The sequence below is a fragment of the Saccostrea cucullata genome, unplaced genomic scaffold (assembly GCF_032062105.1).
Source record: "Saccostrea cucullata isolate Sc308-1 unplaced genomic scaffold, CSIRO_AGI_Scuc_v1 ctg779, whole genome shotgun sequence".
Classification (NCBI taxonomy): domain Eukaryota; kingdom Metazoa; phylum Mollusca; class Bivalvia; order Ostreida; family Ostreidae; genus Saccostrea; species Saccostrea cuccullata.
In genome coordinates this window covers 423268-439727 of record NW_026931120.1, presented here as the reverse complement: position 1 = coordinate 439727, position 16460 = coordinate 423268, and the positions used below count along the sequence as shown (strand labels likewise).

The following is a 16460-nucleotide window of genomic DNA, read 5'->3' as shown; positions in this document are numbered from 1 at the left end:
TATAGAGAGAGAGAGAGCTTAGTTGTGTGTTTCTAGGGAAAAACAATACTAGAATTTTTGGGTTTTTTTCTTTTATTTTTTTATTCATAACAACAAGAACATTAAAATAATAAACATTCAAAACTTTTCTTCAGTTCTTCTTTTTGTATGGGAAATGGTCTCCTCATGTACAAATAGTCTGTTTCACAAGCACAGTCCATGATATAGTATCTTTTTAGGGGGCCCACTTTCTTATCATAATCTTTAATACAATCTTTAGGTTTTTCTATCCATTCCCCTTGAAACCAAGTCTTCTCGGGTCCCTCTCTCTGGTGAGGCAAGACGTAATTGATTTTCCATTTGAATTCCCGATACTTGGGCTGTCTGGGTACTGCTAAGATCAGGATGCTGTCCCCTATGGAATCAGGTAACTTGAATCTCTTATACAGGTAGATTTCATGGTGACCTGTTTGTCCTGGATTCTGATCAAAGAAATCTTGAATACATGCCTTTTTGTTTTTCATCCATTCTCCTTTGTGACTTGTCCCTTCAGGTTCTACTATTTTCCAACGATACTCTGAACTTAAAAATTCCATGATGTGCTCTGTCCCTCACTCAGATCAGAAATGATCTCTAGGATTTTGTAGGTCTCCTTTTTATATAGAGACTGGAGTATCTATTTTTAACTTGCAGAGGAAAAAAAAAAAAAAAAAAATTCAATAATCTCATTCTTTTATCACTGAAAAAAAATCCAATAGAGAATTTTGAATTAGAAATAATTCAATAATCTCATTCTTTTATCACTGAAAAAAAAAAAATCTAGGTCTGATTGCTTTAATAATAGAAAACACCAAATTTGAGTTCTGTCCTTTTATTTATAGTGAACACAGAAATCTTTTTTTTCATTTTTAAAAAATAAAGAATATCTATTTTATAGAGAAAAAAAAAACAACACAAATCAATTCAATTTTTTATTTGTAACAACAAACAAACAAACATATCAATAACCATAAGGTAAAGTGTTATAATTCTCTACAATTTGTCTCTTGTCATATACAATTCTAACTGTTTTCTCTGAAGGTTTGTTCACCACCTCATTATCACGGGTCCTCTGGATTTTGCTGGGATAGGGGACTTTTACTTCCTCTATTTCTCCCTTGAGCATTTTTTCTAAAGTCTCTGGGCACACCAACTGAGAGGTTCGATGGTTGAGAGTGACCCCTTTGCATTTATGAACCTCGGTTCCTTTGTCCGTCCGGAAACCATAATTTTTAGGACCTGCCGACATGAATTTGGTGATGTGATCCCCGTCTAATTCGTCGGTCCATTCTCCTAAACTATTGCCCAAAGTAGGATTAAAAGCTCCTTCCTTGTGTTGGTAAATGATACTGTCCGTATCGAAATAAAGGCCCCGTTCTTCTAAAGGTCGTAAAGTCTCGTAGAGATGTAAGCGAGCATAGGCGGTGGTAAAACAAGCTAGGATCACGTTTCCAAAGGGACATTCTTCGACGAATTCCTGTTTGTCTTGAAAATTCACTAGCATCTTGTCTTCAATGGAATCTTCTTTATTGACTAAGAGTCGCACACCCTTGATGTCGAGCGTCGAATTTTGTAAGAGTTGATGTAATTCCTCTACTTCGTCCAAGTATCTGACTTTGGGTAATAACAATCGTTGAGCAAATTTTCCCCACAGACAATTTAAAAAGAGTTTAGCAATGGTTCTTAACACTGGATTCTTCTTGATACTGAGAATGTCCATCATGAATCCTTCTTTGTATAACACTTCTCGAATGTAATCTTGTTCTTGTTCTGAGGTCTTACATTCGGAGGGAAATCCGGACGCTTCCTGTTTGATCTTGAGGAAGGTATCGATGTAGTCTTTAAATAAGTCTTGACTGCGTTCTTTGAAATGCCACACTTCGTAAGTTTGCTCTAAGGTATACCCCATGTCCAAGGCTTTATGTAATTCGCACGTCACCCAAGTACCCGTGAGACTACGTTCCCGATCGGTGTGTTGACATGGGTGTTGAGACGTAGAGTCTTGTTGTTGGGCACAGGTGCGACATAAGGGAAATAATAACTTACCTCCCGTCCGATAAGGTAATACGGGGTGAAAGAGGCCTCGGGGTGGTAAGACCCGACAGTGAATGAGACCGAAATAACTTCTCACGTCCTGGAAGTCGTCTGTGATGATCTCGGGATGCCCTAGGGGAAAAGGTCTGTGTTTCAACACGTAAGGGTATAAGGAACACACGTCCACGTATCTCATGTCCCCTTCTTCACAATATAATTTAGTGGCATTGGTCCGGCCTCCGTACAGGGCTTCTCGAGGTTTCAAAGGATCCGGAATGTCCAGATCTCGTACAAATTGCTGTAAAGTCTCATCTTGTTGCACTTGTTGATCGAAATCGTGCTCCCAGATACTACACACGTTGTACCCCATGTCCTCTAAATCCGCAGTCCTTCTGAGGGTTTTCTCGTGTAATTGTTGGTAAGTAAATTGGGTCCGGTGAGGATGAGTTTCCGTCTGTAAACTGGGATAGCAAGTGGGGCATCCGTGCCAATAGCATCCGTAAAATTCGTAGACGGTGCGAGTCGCTTCCTGGTATCCGTCGACGGTATAATTTCCGATCGGGACTTCGCCTCCGTTTCTGGCATGTCGTATGTGACATCCATTCTGATGACTCATCCAGGTGAGCCATCGACAGGCTTTGGCCGAATATTGTCGTGCCGGTTCATACCCGAGGTTCGGAATGATGGCAATGCTGTCTTTAGGCATGAAATTTCGACGGTACGCTAAATTAGCAGCACTGGCAAACGTGATGGATTCCTGGAAAGGGTCCACGTTGACCAACTTCTTGAGGGTGCTTCTAAACCGTGCACAGCATTTGTGTAAAATGTCGACGTCCGAGATACAATACCCTACAAACTCTTTCTGGAAATCAAACACTTTTCCCCTCTGTTGGTTGTACCATTCGTAAAAAGCTTTTCGTCCACTGGTAGTCATTTCGTCCGGATTGTAGAAAGCTGCCGGTGGATAAGGTCCCACGTAATTCTGGTTCTGTTCCGTATTAAAAAAGTGAGGGAAATAACCTTTCTTCATTTCGTTCAAATCGAAAGCGGAGGGCATCTGGGCCAAAGGAAAGGTTAAGAAACTATACGAGTCGATGAATTTGAGTCCACATATTTCCATGGACAAGATCTTACTCCCGTTCATGATCACGTTAGGTTTCAGGGGAGAAGAATGCACTATGTAATTCAAAATGAATTGTCCGTCGTATCCTTTGAAGTTATGGGCGATGACGATGGCCCCGTCGTGTACTAAAGTGGAATTCTTAGTACCTGTAGTGGGTTGAAATAACCAGTCCATGAACTTCTTTAAGGTGTCTGGGCCTTGAAATAGGTGCTGACGGGGTCCCATGTGTTGACAATGAGGACAAGGTTGGTCTATGGGTAAGTCATCGCAATGTTGACAGACGCGATGTGCCACACACAGATTAGGAACGTGAATGCCCGATTCCTGAGTGCATTCGAAATCGAAATAAATGGTAAACTCTAAGGTGTCTTCTCCCTTCTTCTTCTTCTTCTTGGGTTTCTGTCGAACGTAGCACCGATGATCGGCATCGACGATTTTCTTACAGATCTTACACTGTTTCTGATCTCCGCATTTGTGATGAGGAAATAATTTCTTAGGTATCCAGGACTGACATTTCTCGCATAACCCCATTAAATTGCACACAGTAGTGGTGGTTTTCTTACTATGAGGTTTTAAATGATCTTCGTAGCAGGTCCTGTTCTTAAACATTCCATGGCATTCCCGGCATTTAATCTTGATCCCTTCATCGGGACATTGAGGGTGTGGTCCTAAACAATAGGTACAGCGATGAGGGCATTTGGACCGATGGTCTGTGACATTCTGTACCCCACGTCGCAATGATCACAGTAATATTGGTTCCCCGTTACTCCCGGCATGGATATGATGGCATCGCAATGACGGTTGTCTAACAAAATGTTCAAACAAGTTCCATCTCCCCAGCCTTTGAAGATGCGCTCTAAACAGAGTTTAGTGGAAGTAGATTTGAACTGAAATATTTTCAGACGATACTGAGGAGCTAATACCTGTTGTAATTTCGGCCACTCTGCATTTCCACAAGCTTGAGTGATATCACACCCGGCCTGTTCCATGAGAGCTATGGCTTCTCGTTTCTGGTCTAAGTATTTATCGCCTGACCTCATTCGAAGCCATCGTTTTTCCCATTCCGGGTCTGGATGATCGGGTTTCTGACTGTGTAATCGAGTGACGACGATGGCTCTAGCCAAACAAAATTCATCATGGGGATTGACGATCCGAACGATGGATTGTTTATTGTTCTTGAAAGTTTCTTTATTCACTTGTAAATGTTTGTTTCTGTTTCCACCACTCCCCTGGGGATTCTCGATGTGAAGCAGTTGGAATTCCGTGGAGCCGTCGCCGATTTTGAACTCCTTTTTGGATTGTTGCACATTTTGTATTTCTTTTAAAATCACGTCTTCGTTTAATTTTTTACATTGCATAAACCCATAAGAAATGTCTGAATCCAAAGATGGGTGACTTATGTTCAGCTGAAGGTAATCGTTAGGATCACACTGCATTTTAGATTTGAAGTCCTGTAACATGTTTGTGAATAATCGTCGAAGGAAAGCTGTGCTTTCTTCTTCTTCTGGAAATTCATCGAAATGAACGACATATCTATTTTCATGCGCTTTAAATTTCGGAGAGGTCCATTTTTCAGCTAGTCTCATGTGATAATACTCCGAAATGGGTTTAGGTGGTAAATCTATTTCTCTCTCGGTACTTTTTCGTTTCAATATTCGTCGAGCCTGTACCTGTTTTTCTCTAGTAGAATCCATGTCTATCAGGTGATGGCTCTGAGGGTAAAATGAACCCAAAGTCGGAGAAAACCGTATTTATATACAGTGGATGACGTCATAATGCATAGGTAAGCATATTTTTTTTTTTTTTTTTTTTTGCACACGGCACTTTATAGAGGGTGCAAACAGGTAAATATAAGGAAAACGTAGGTAAAACGTATTTTTTGCACACGGCCCTAAACAAACTTGGCTCGGTGCCAAGTATTTACCTGTGTAGTCAGCATATTTTTTGCACACGGCTCTAAACAAACTTGGCTCGCTGCCAAGTATTTACCTGTATAGTCAGCATATTTTTTGCACACGGCCCTAAACAAACTTGGCTCAGTGCCAAGTATTTACCTGTGTAGTCAGCATAAAAAAACGTAGGTAAAACGTATTTTTGCACACGACCCTAAAAAAAATCCATGCTATATATAAACCCAGAGCTGGACATTGAGGATCATTCTGTGTGAGTACTTGAAAGTGAACACAAGTAAAAAAAAGTTTCAGTGGTCAAGTCAGAGGTATGGAACCAAGGTATAGCTGGTTTATTGAGAATACTGACAAGAGTGGACCCTGGATGGAAACCCTAGAAGAAGCCACGCAGGATTACCATAAAAACCATTCAGAGGAATCTAATCAAAAACCATGGACTTATTGGGAATACTTTAAAGAACTGTGGGGCTTGGATAAGATGATTCCGGAACAATCTAAAGAAAAAGTTGAAGAAACTAAACAAAAAGTATGGTTGGAAAAAAGAGTGAAATTTCCTGAAAATTATGAGGTGATAAGGAAGCACTGCTCTTTTGAGGGAATGAAGGGTTATCACGACTACAAATGGGAGATCAGAGGTGAGGATGATAATGGTTTTCGGATTGAAACTATATACTTCCCCGATTTAGAATCGTGTATTGAACATTTACTTCTGTACAAGAAAGAAGGAAAAGCCTTAAAAAGACCGCATCTAGGTACTTATACACAGTATCTCCATGGAATAATTCCTTATTTTCCAAATGAAAAAGGTATTCCTTGGAGGACACGAGACTATGATGATGATGATGATTTGAAGTTTGATGATGATTCGGACTGGATGATTAATTTCGACGGTGTTGGACTGGATGATTAATTTGGAGGGTATTTTTGATTAAAAGACAAGCCTGGTAAATTGTTGTATGTATTTTTTGTTAAATTTGTAAATTTCTTTGTTTATTGGGAATAAAAATTGAATAAAAATCAAAATCTGTCTTGTTTGTGTTTTGTTTTCAGTAAAAAATCCAGGTGGTTCTTGTCTTTCAGTAAAACCAGTTCAAACCGTTTATAGGACTGTCTAGACTGTGAATGCGTGACGTCATAATCACATTCTTGCAATGTTTTGCACACGGCGCATTTACCTGTATAGTCAGCATAAACAAAAAACGTAGTACCAACGTACCAATGTAAACACACCCCGTATTTAAGGGAATAGGTTAGGGTTAGTTAGGGGGTTAGGGTTAGGGTTAGGGGGTTAGGGTTACGGTTAGGGTTAGTTAGGGCTAAGGGGGATAGGGTTAGTTAGGGTTAGGTTAGGGTTAGGGTTAGGGCTAGGGTTAGGGTTAGGGGGCTAGGGGGTTAGGGTTAGAACTGCACTCAGTTGACCCGGTCATCCAGTCAGCTTCCGGCTAGCCCACTTCCGCTAGGGCCCACTTCCGCTAGACCACTTCCGCTTCAGGCTAGCCCACTTCCGTCCACTTCCGGTTAGCCCACTTCCGGTAATGACGTCACTTCCGCACTAGCTAGACCGTTTATACTACTTATATATTCAGCGGTTCTACTTGCCGAACGCGGGAAATCTGCATTCGTAACTACTCTGTCATTTTCCGTTATTTATCGTTCACGGAAATAGCCGATTGGGGGATTACGTAATGCTCAGATAAAGACCGAGGATACCCGTGTTCGCATAACGTAATAGTGAATCGACATAATGTAGAAGAGTGCGCACAGTATAACATGAGCTTTCCACATCTGATCAATATGAAATAGCCTAAGATACATGTATGCTGACAAGAGGCTGAGCATTTTTGACACTATGTAAAGACACAATGACATAACGTAATATCGATTTGCCAAAAAGTAAGGGCAAATTCACATCATGAAATTGATTCACGTCGTCATGTAGCATATTTATGACATAATGTAGTAAAAGAATTGACCACATGTGACAATTTTTTGACATCATGCAATGAAATTCTGACATCATATTATAGCGATTTGATATCAAATTAAAATAAATTCACATCAGGTAATGAACTACTTACTCCAAATAGTAGAGAGTGCACATAATGTAATACCGAGTTGAAAATATATAAATGTGTCTTAACACCACGTAAAAATCTTTTGACATAATGTCACAAAGAGCTGATATAATGCAATGAAAGATTGACGCAATATAATTGATGTGTTAGTAAATGTCATAAAAAAGTTAACAATGTATAAGAAAGTTGTCGCAATGTAATAGTAATGTGTGTAAATGTCATAAAGAGTTGACCTAATGTAAAGGAAAGTTGAAATAATGCAATAGTAGTGTTAATAAATGCCACAAAGAGATGAAATTATGTAATGGAAGGTTGAGACAATGCAATAGTAGTGTGGGTTAATGTCATAAAGAGTTGACATAATGTAATGGAAAGTTGAGACAATGCAATAGTAGTGTGGGTTAATGTCATAAAGAGTTGACATAATGTAATAGAAGGTTGACACAATGCAATAGTAATGTGGGTTAATGTCATGAAGAGTTGACATAATGTAATGGACTGTTGACGCAATGCAATAGTAATGTGGGTTAATGTCATAAAGAGTTGACATAATGTAATGGAAGGTTGACACAATGCAATAGTAGTGTGGGTTAATGTCATAAAGAGTTGACATAATGTAATGGAAGGTTGACGCAATGCAGTTGTTGTGTTCTGCTATAAGGCAGTGACGGCGTTCCATAGGTCACCATGTCCTTGACAAGTTTGTGTTTAAAACAACTAATATAATAGATATAAGTCTGGGAAATTATACTTTGTAAAGAATATTTCATTTCATTCTTATATTTCTTGTGCAATTTCAGATTATTCAAATTCATTTCCCTGGTTAGGACTGGGCTTTACAATGGGATTTTCAGCTGTGGAGCTATAAAGAATTACTACATAGGGTTTCCAATGTAGTTTTGTGAACAGAATCCAGAAATAAGAAGAGGAGAGACAATGCAGCATAAGCATTACCAATTGTCACTGCTGAGAAAATGGTAAAGATATGTTATACTATAGTACATGTATAGGAATTGCCTTGTCTGTCTGTCGATTTGCAACATGCATTTTTCCTATACTGTTACTTTACTTCAAGGATATATGAAGCTCTTGTTTTCTTCAAAGATAGCCAGAAGAATTTGTGAAGAATCTTACCCAAGTCATTTGATGACATTTTCTTCAATTGGAAAATATAAATGGAGCAACATCATAAACATGACATTTTAAAAAAAAATCTTATAAGAATATGTCTAGTATGGTTTATTTCAATTTAATTTGAAAACTGTCCTTTTTCACAGGTTCATGCTTTGAGTACTACTTTTGTATATTTGGAGACAGTCCAGTTCTTCTTCAAACCAGGAGTGGAAATTTCAGTGCTTGTTCAATTTCTCCAAAAGTTATTGGATGCTACATAGGAAGAAAATGGGGTCATACTGAACAGAATAGTTTGGATACACCTCATAGATTTTGAAAGCTTGAGACCTCAAGATCAACCCAAATGGTGTATCAAACATGAAGAAAAAAAGACAATTTATAATTGAAGAAGCTTGTGTAGTAGCCAAAATTTCAGGGTATTTCATATATGTTAACTTATACGATTTTATTGGTACATGTACTTAAACATTGTTAACATCTTGATATTTAATATGTATCAGGTTTCACTTGCAGGAATACACAAAAATTCAGAGTAAATTTTAAGTGTTTGTTATGTTAGATAAGATCAAAGTTCAAGGTCAACAATGCTTTAGTTTTACCAAATATAGCACTGTTATAAAGACTAATTTCCTGTATACAGGTATAGCAAATAATTCAGAATATGATTTGGGAAACTGTGATTTTTTCTTTTAAATCTTATCTTAATTTAGAACCATGATGTATACTTAAGCAAGTAGATTTTTTTCAAGCATACAAAATTTCAAGGTCATTTTAATTTTGGAAGTGAATATAAAATATCAGGAAGCAGTCAAGCATTGTAATTTTTTTGTTGTGAATGTACTTAGTTATTGAGTAATATTCAAATTTTAATCTGCAATGAAATTAAAAATTATAAATGTTCGAATTTGTTGATTTTTAAAACTTGGTGTTCATTCATTTTGAGTTTGTTGCCATGACAATATGTCTGTCAAGAAAATGGCTCTAATAATATTCTGTTTTGTTCAGTTTGACCCTTGACCTTTGACATTGTGACCTCAAAATCTAAAGGGCTCCTCTACTTTCCAAGAAGCAGTGTACTAAATTTGATGGTTGTCAAGCAATGGGTCCTCAAAATTTTGAATGATTAAAATCTACATACTGGTATATCAAGAATTATAACCCTTGACCTTTGACCTTGTGAACTCCAAATTAAAAGGGGCCATCTACTTATTAGTAGGTACCAGTGTACTATGTTTATTATCTATCAAGCAAATGTTTTTTTTTAAGATAAAAGAGAACACACTTGGTCTACTGATTGACAAACAGGTACTAAGCAATATGTGAATATCACCTTTTTCAAAGAAAATGTAAATTAATACAATTCTGGTAACCCCCCCCCCTGCCCAATTAACCTTATTTAACCCCTTAAGAAATAATTATTGATTGAGGAAAAAAAATTACAATATACTAGTATTTTTCAACAGCAAAATTTAAAATTTTGAAAATATTTAAATCAGCAAAATAACTCCTTGCTGAAGTTCAGGGATGAGAAAATTTGAAAATTCAAAAAAAATGTCCAACTTTAAGTAAAAAGTATAGCAAAATATTTGAGAGTCCAAAGACAGATTTTTTTATATAATGTAGACATACATGTTGTCTAATAATTGGTATGAGATTAAGTTGATTCTAGGCGTCACTTTCTGAGTTATAGGTTTTTGAAAAGTGAATATTTTCACCAGTTTTCAAAAATCTGGAAACATGCCAGATTTGTGACCTTTTTGCACTTAAACGGGGGCATAGTTTGTGATTATGAAAAATTTTCCGAAACAAGTGTATCTTGTTACTTTCAACCATACATGGATATTGTATATCATTATCAAGTAAAATGCTGAATTTTTAAATATAAAATCCTATAAAATTCCTGTTTTCACCCTGCGTTAGGACCAAGAATTCTATTTTTAGTAACAGTGTCGATTTAACCCCTTAATTGAGACCACACGGAAAAAAATTTTGTGGCAAAATATTTCATATGATAGAAGAAATTTACACACAAAACATGACGTTGATCAGAGAACCTTGCTCCCATAACCTTTTGCATGGTTTTCTCGTAGACATGCTCTTAAGTAGATTATTTTCAATATCACAAACAACTATTGAAAATATTTGGATTACTTGGGTGAACTTTATGTCGAGACAGTGGAGGGAACTGAATTTCTAGCCCGAAAAAGATATGGTCACCTTTTTCTCTCCATCAGATTTTTACAGTAAATTCCCCTCTACACGAGTACTACTTGATGGAACAGAAATTACTGTAAAGAAACCTAAACCCCCCATTTTCCAGCAAGCAACCTTCTCTACGTATAAAAATAGAAACACTGTCAAAGTACTCGTAGACTCAACTCCAGGGGGTTTAATTTCATATGTGTCTCCTGCTTATGGAAGGTCTGCTAGTGACAGACAGCTTGTTGAACGGAGTCCTTGGTAAGTGCTGACTAGGGATGGGTATCGCCAAAAATTTCGTATCGCGATATTCTCGTTTCCCTACAATATCACGATAATATCATGATATTTTTAAAAACAGTTTTTACAATGATTTAAAGGAAAAGTCATTATTTTTCTGAAAAATATGCTAGAAAAACAAAATTTTACTTTCTTAAAATTTTTTATGCATATAAAATCAATTATGTTTGGACGGTAAGATGCCGTTCTTTTCACTTTTTACAACATTTTTTATACTTTCTTTAATTGTAATTTGAAAGATTGAACAAATAAATGAATAATTTCTGAACTTTATAATATGTACCTAAAGACCGGTATTTAGGTCTCCGTATCACGCAACAAAAAATCGCGATATATCGGTATACCGATAAAATCGCACATCCCTAGTGCTGACTTATTTCAACCTGGCGATTCTCTTATGGCAGACAAGGGGTTCAATGTACAAGATTTGTTTGCTCCCAAAGACGTAACTGTAAATATTCCATCATTCTTTTAACAAAAAAAACCCCAGAATGTCTGGAAAGACAGTTTTGCGTGATCGCAAAATCTCCAGCAAAAGAGTTCATATTGAGCGGCTGATAGGGTTAGGAAAGACATAAAAAATTCTGAAAACGCCCTTAAATACAACTGAGACAAATTGGCCAGTGAAATTTTATTTGTATGTTTCACACTTTGTAATTTCAAAAAATGCATTGTTCCCAAACATGCATAATGTTGTCTACAATGAAAATGAATGAACTGATTGGTTCAAAGAGTCATACTAAACTATTATATATATTAGAACATTTTCATTGGAAAGTTTTGACAATTTGTTAATAAAATTTTATACAGACTGGTTGAAACCAGAAGTCTCTGTCGAGACTGTAGCTCTACTGGTTTGCACTTATAAAAAACCATTGCACTATTTTATGTATCTTTGTGTAGTCTACTTGTGTGCCAACTTATTTTGAAATCAAACTAAAACTGTAGAAGGAGTAGTGTTTTAAAGGAATTTCACAGAAAATTCTATTTTTAGTAACCATGGCAACACCGTTCATCGAAATCAAAAACCGATGCACTATTCTATGTATCTTAGTGTAGTCTACTTGTGTGCCAAGTTATATTGAAATCGGACCAAAACTGTAGAAGGAATAGTGTTTTAAAGGAATTTCACAGAAAATTCTATTTTTTGTAACCATGGCAACACCGTTCATTGAAATCAAAAACCGATGCACTATTCTATGTATCTTAGTGTAGTCTACTTGTGTGCCAAGTTATATTGAAATCAGACCAAAACTGTAGAAGGAGTAGTGTTTTAAAGGAATTTCACAGAAAATTCTATTTTTAGTAACCATGGCAAAACCGTTTATCGAAATCAAAAACCGATGCACTATTCTATGTATCTTAGTGTAGTCTACTACGCAAGCGCCCTCGGGTGACAACCCTACTCAGACCTGATAATTCGTGATGTCTCCCTTCTAAACAGTCCATAATTGTATATTGAAATCAAACCAAAACTGTAGAAGGAGTAGCGTTTTAAAGGAATTTCACAGAAAATTCTATTTTTAGTAACCATGGCAACACCGTTCATCGAAATCAAAAACCGATGCACTTCTATGTATCTTAGTGAAGTCTACTTGTGTGCCAAGTAATATTGAAATCAGACTAAAATTGTAGGAGGAGTAGCGTTTTTAAAAATTGTTTACAGACAGACGGACAGACAGACAGACAGACGGACGGACGCCGGACGCATTACTATCGCATAAGCTCTTCTGGTCTCTGACCAGTAGAGCTAAAAAAAATTCACTTGCTTATGTAATGAACTTCTTTACTGATAACAAGGTGGTGAAAATTAATTTACATTTTTGTGCATTATACTTACATAATACCCTAATATAACCCATAAACTTGGAAATGTCAGTTTATTTATTGATTTAAAAATTCTCAATTAGTTGCAAGTATCTGTATAGCTAAAGTCTTAAAGCTAGTTACAGAATCATATGAATAGATCTATTGAGGTACATGTACAATGAACACACAGAGTATAGGTATAAATGTATGAACATGTAACCAATGTAAATTTCTGTGTACAACATAAAAACATAGGTAATCAGAGATTACAGAGCTCACCTCAACGTGTGTTGTCTTTAAGTAAGGCAAATTAAGTCACACAATTAACCAACAAAAAGTGTACATCCAAAAATGCAAAATTTATGCAATTTTGATACTTTGGAATAGACCTATATAAAAACTAAAAACTAGTTCTTCATCATGAAAATGTAATTAAAATCCAGCATCTGAAGCAAGATTGAGAGTTTTCATCCCTTGATGCATCATTTAAGCAACTGGTTTATATAAGCCTTATAGTTTCTTGGTGATAGACTTGCACCCATAACTTTTACGAGGTCTATTATCTGGAAAATGTATGTCGAATTCAGCATCTGAAGCAAGTCCATTAGTGTGCATCCTAAGATGTATCATCCATGCAAGTTTGGTCAACATAGGGCTTAAAGTTACTTGCAAATGAAACCTGTATAAAATAATTAACCTTTCCACTAATCCAGAAATTGTAGGTCAGATTCAGCATCCGAAGCCAGATTAGTAGAATGCACCCTTAGATGTACCATCCATGCAAGTTTGGTCATTATAGGGCTCAAAGTTACTTGGAAATGAATGCTGCACCATAAACTTTAACCTGTTTACTCGTCCAGAAAATGTAGGTCAGATTCAGCATCCGAAGCAAGTCTGGTAGTATGCATCCTAAGATGTAAAATCCATGCAATTTAGTCATTATAGGGTTCATAGTACACTGTACCTTGAAAATGAAACCTTAACCAAAAACTTTAACCTGTTCACTCAACCGGAAAATGTAGGTCAGATTCAGCATCCGAAGCAAGGCTGGTAGTATGCATCCTAAGATGTATCATCCATGTAAGTTTGGTCATTATATGTCTCATAGTAACTTGGAAATGAAACCTGCACCAAAAACTTTAACCTGTTCACTCAACTGGAAAATGTAGGTCAGATTCTGCATCCGAAGCAAGTCTAGTAGAATACATCCTACGATGTACCATCCATGCAAGTTTGGTCATTATTGGGCTCAAAGTATCTTCGAAATGAAACCTTCACCAAAAACTTTAACCTGTTCACTCAACCCGATGTAGGTCAGATTCATCATCCGAAGCAAGGCTGGTAGTATGCATCCTAAGATGTATCATCCATGTAAGTTTGGTCATTATATGTCTCATAGTAACTTGGAAATGAAACCTGCACCAAAAACTTTAACCTGTTCACTCAACCGGAAAATGTAGGTCAGATTCAGCATCCGAAGCAAGTCTAGTAGAATACATCCTAAGATGTACCATCCATGCAAGTTTGGTCATCATAGGGCTCAAAGTATCTTCGAAATGAAACCTTCACCAAAAACTTTAACCTGTTCACTCAACCGGAAAATGTAGGTCAGATTCAGCATCCGAAGCAAGGCTGGTAGTATGCATCCTAAGATGTATCATCCTTGTAAGTTTGGTCATTATATGTCTCATAGTAACTTGGAAATGAAACCTGCACCAAAAACTTTAACCTGTTCACTCAACCGGAAAATGTAGGTCAGATTCAGCATCCGAAGCAAGTCTAGTAGAATACATCCTAAGATGTACCATCCATGCAAGTTTGGTCATCATAGGGCTCAAAGTATCTTCGAAATGAAACCTTCACCAAAAACTTTAACCTGTTCACTCAACCGGAAAATGTAGGTCAGATTCAGCATCCGAAGCAAGGCTGGTAGTATGCATCCTAAAATGTATCATCCATGTAAGTTTGGTCATTATATGTCTCATAGTAACTTGGAAATGAAACCTGCACCACAAACATCAACCTGTTCACTCAACCGGAAAATGTAGGTCAGATTCAGCATCCGAAGCAAGTCTAGTAGAATACATCCTAAGATGTACCATCCATGCAAGTTTGGTCATCATAGGGCTCAAAGTATCTTCGAAATGAAACCTTCACCAAAAACTTTAACCTGTTCACTCAACCGGAAAATGTAGGTCAGATTCAGCATCCGAAGCAAGGCTGGTAGTATGCATCCTAAGATGTATCATCCATGTAAGTTTGGTCAACATAGGGCTTAGTTACTCGGAAATGAGACCTTCACCAAAAACTGCCCCAAAAATGTTAACCTGCACCAAAAACATTAACCTGGTCATTCCTTTGCTGAAATTGCAGCATCTGAAACTTTGACTGGTACAATGAAACAAATTAGCAACATCTTCCATGCATGTCTAATCAATATAGGACATAGAAGTACTTAAAAAGAAAACTGCTCCAAAAAACTTAACCTTAACCCGGGACGCCGACACCGACGCCGACGCCGAGGGTATCACATAAGCTCCCCCCAACTTCGTTGAGGTGAGCTAAAAATGCTCACGTGTGGCAGTGCCTGATGGTACATACATGTCATAGTTAAAAACTTCAAAAATTTAGTTCATTTTGTTGTCATGGTAATAAAAGTTCTTAAGAACAGCAGTCTTGAAGTATGTGTAAAAAAAATGAAATTAATTTCTGCAATATTCTGTCAATGAATGCTTGGTCTCTTTGAATTGAGATAACTTTGTGATCTTTCAGTGTGTAAACAACTAAATAACAGTATGTTCTGTTTGAACAGAAGAGTTGCCCTTGAATTTGATAGATGTAGTCATGAGTATTGTCTAGCTCTAAACATCAATCAACATTTTTTAAATAGGAGACAGTTTCCTCTGATATTTTACTGTATTTTGCATTGTAGGGGCATTTAACTTCAATTAGTGTACTTTGGTCCAAGATGGCATCAGGTGAAGACGCAATAAAAGGATGCAACTTTGAAACAAATATTCCACATTTTGAGGTTTTAACATTAAATTTTTCCTCAAACTTTTTGATCGCCACTGACTCATAACATATACCATGCAAAATAGCTGGTATACGAATTTCAGGCATATGCTTATTTAAATTTTCAGCCAGTTTTGAAAAATCAGTTTTGTCAGTAGCCTTGCAAACTCGACCAAAGTTGGATGAGTGAATTCTCTTTCGTCTTTCATCACGCCAGATGGCGCTTTTACTTTGTCCCCGTGTTTGCTCTTCTAACTTAACAATATTCTCGTCTGAAAATTTTTGTTACATTCATGTTTTGTAACCAAATGTATGACAATGGATGACTGAAATAGTCATGATCTTTTTCTAACCCAATGGTGTTTGCTAGTGGGAAGATTTGTGAGACAGCCAAATCACTGTTAGGATGATTTACCCAGACATTTCTGAAGGTATCAGAGTATCCTGGCATATTCCGATATGCCCTGGGTCGTGGATCGTTACTGACATCCACTTCACCCGCTAAAGGCAAGTCATTTGCTTTTATTGGACTGCCTTTGTATACTTTAGTGTGATGGAAAGTTTGTAGGTTCTGCGTACATGTCTCCTCTGTGACAATGTCTAGACTTTTACTGAACATTTATAAACCGAACAATACAACACGCACATGCTTATACACGCAGCAGTTGGGCCCATACCCGCAGCACACTCACACTGACTTTCAACAATACACCCATCCATATCAACACATATTTCCACTTTATATGACACACTCTTCTTCATCTGTGTCTTGCATTCTGCCTTGATGTAGTAAAAGTTGTTTTCAGCACGGAGTCTCACATACTTCAGAAACTTGCTCTCATA

At 37.1% G+C, this 16460-nt stretch overlaps 1 protein-coding gene across 1 annotated transcript; it reads right to left on the bottom strand.

The window, feature by feature from the left end:
• Nucleotides 1-979: 979 nt before the first annotated feature.
• LOC134231469 (uncharacterized) lies at nt 980-3082 on the bottom strand. The gene has a single exon (XM_062713429.1). The coding sequence runs from the start codon at nt 3080-3082 to the stop codon at nt 980-982; it is 2103 nt and encodes a 700-aa protein (XP_062569413.1).
• Between the last annotated feature and the right edge of the window lie 13378 nt (nt 3083-16460).

Bases quoted from the DNA above. Each gene is read 5' to 3' on its own strand.
- LOC134231469 (XM_062713429.1), bottom strand. From the start codon at position 3,082: ATGAAGAAAGGTTATTTCCCTCACTTTTTTAATACGGAACAGAACCAG.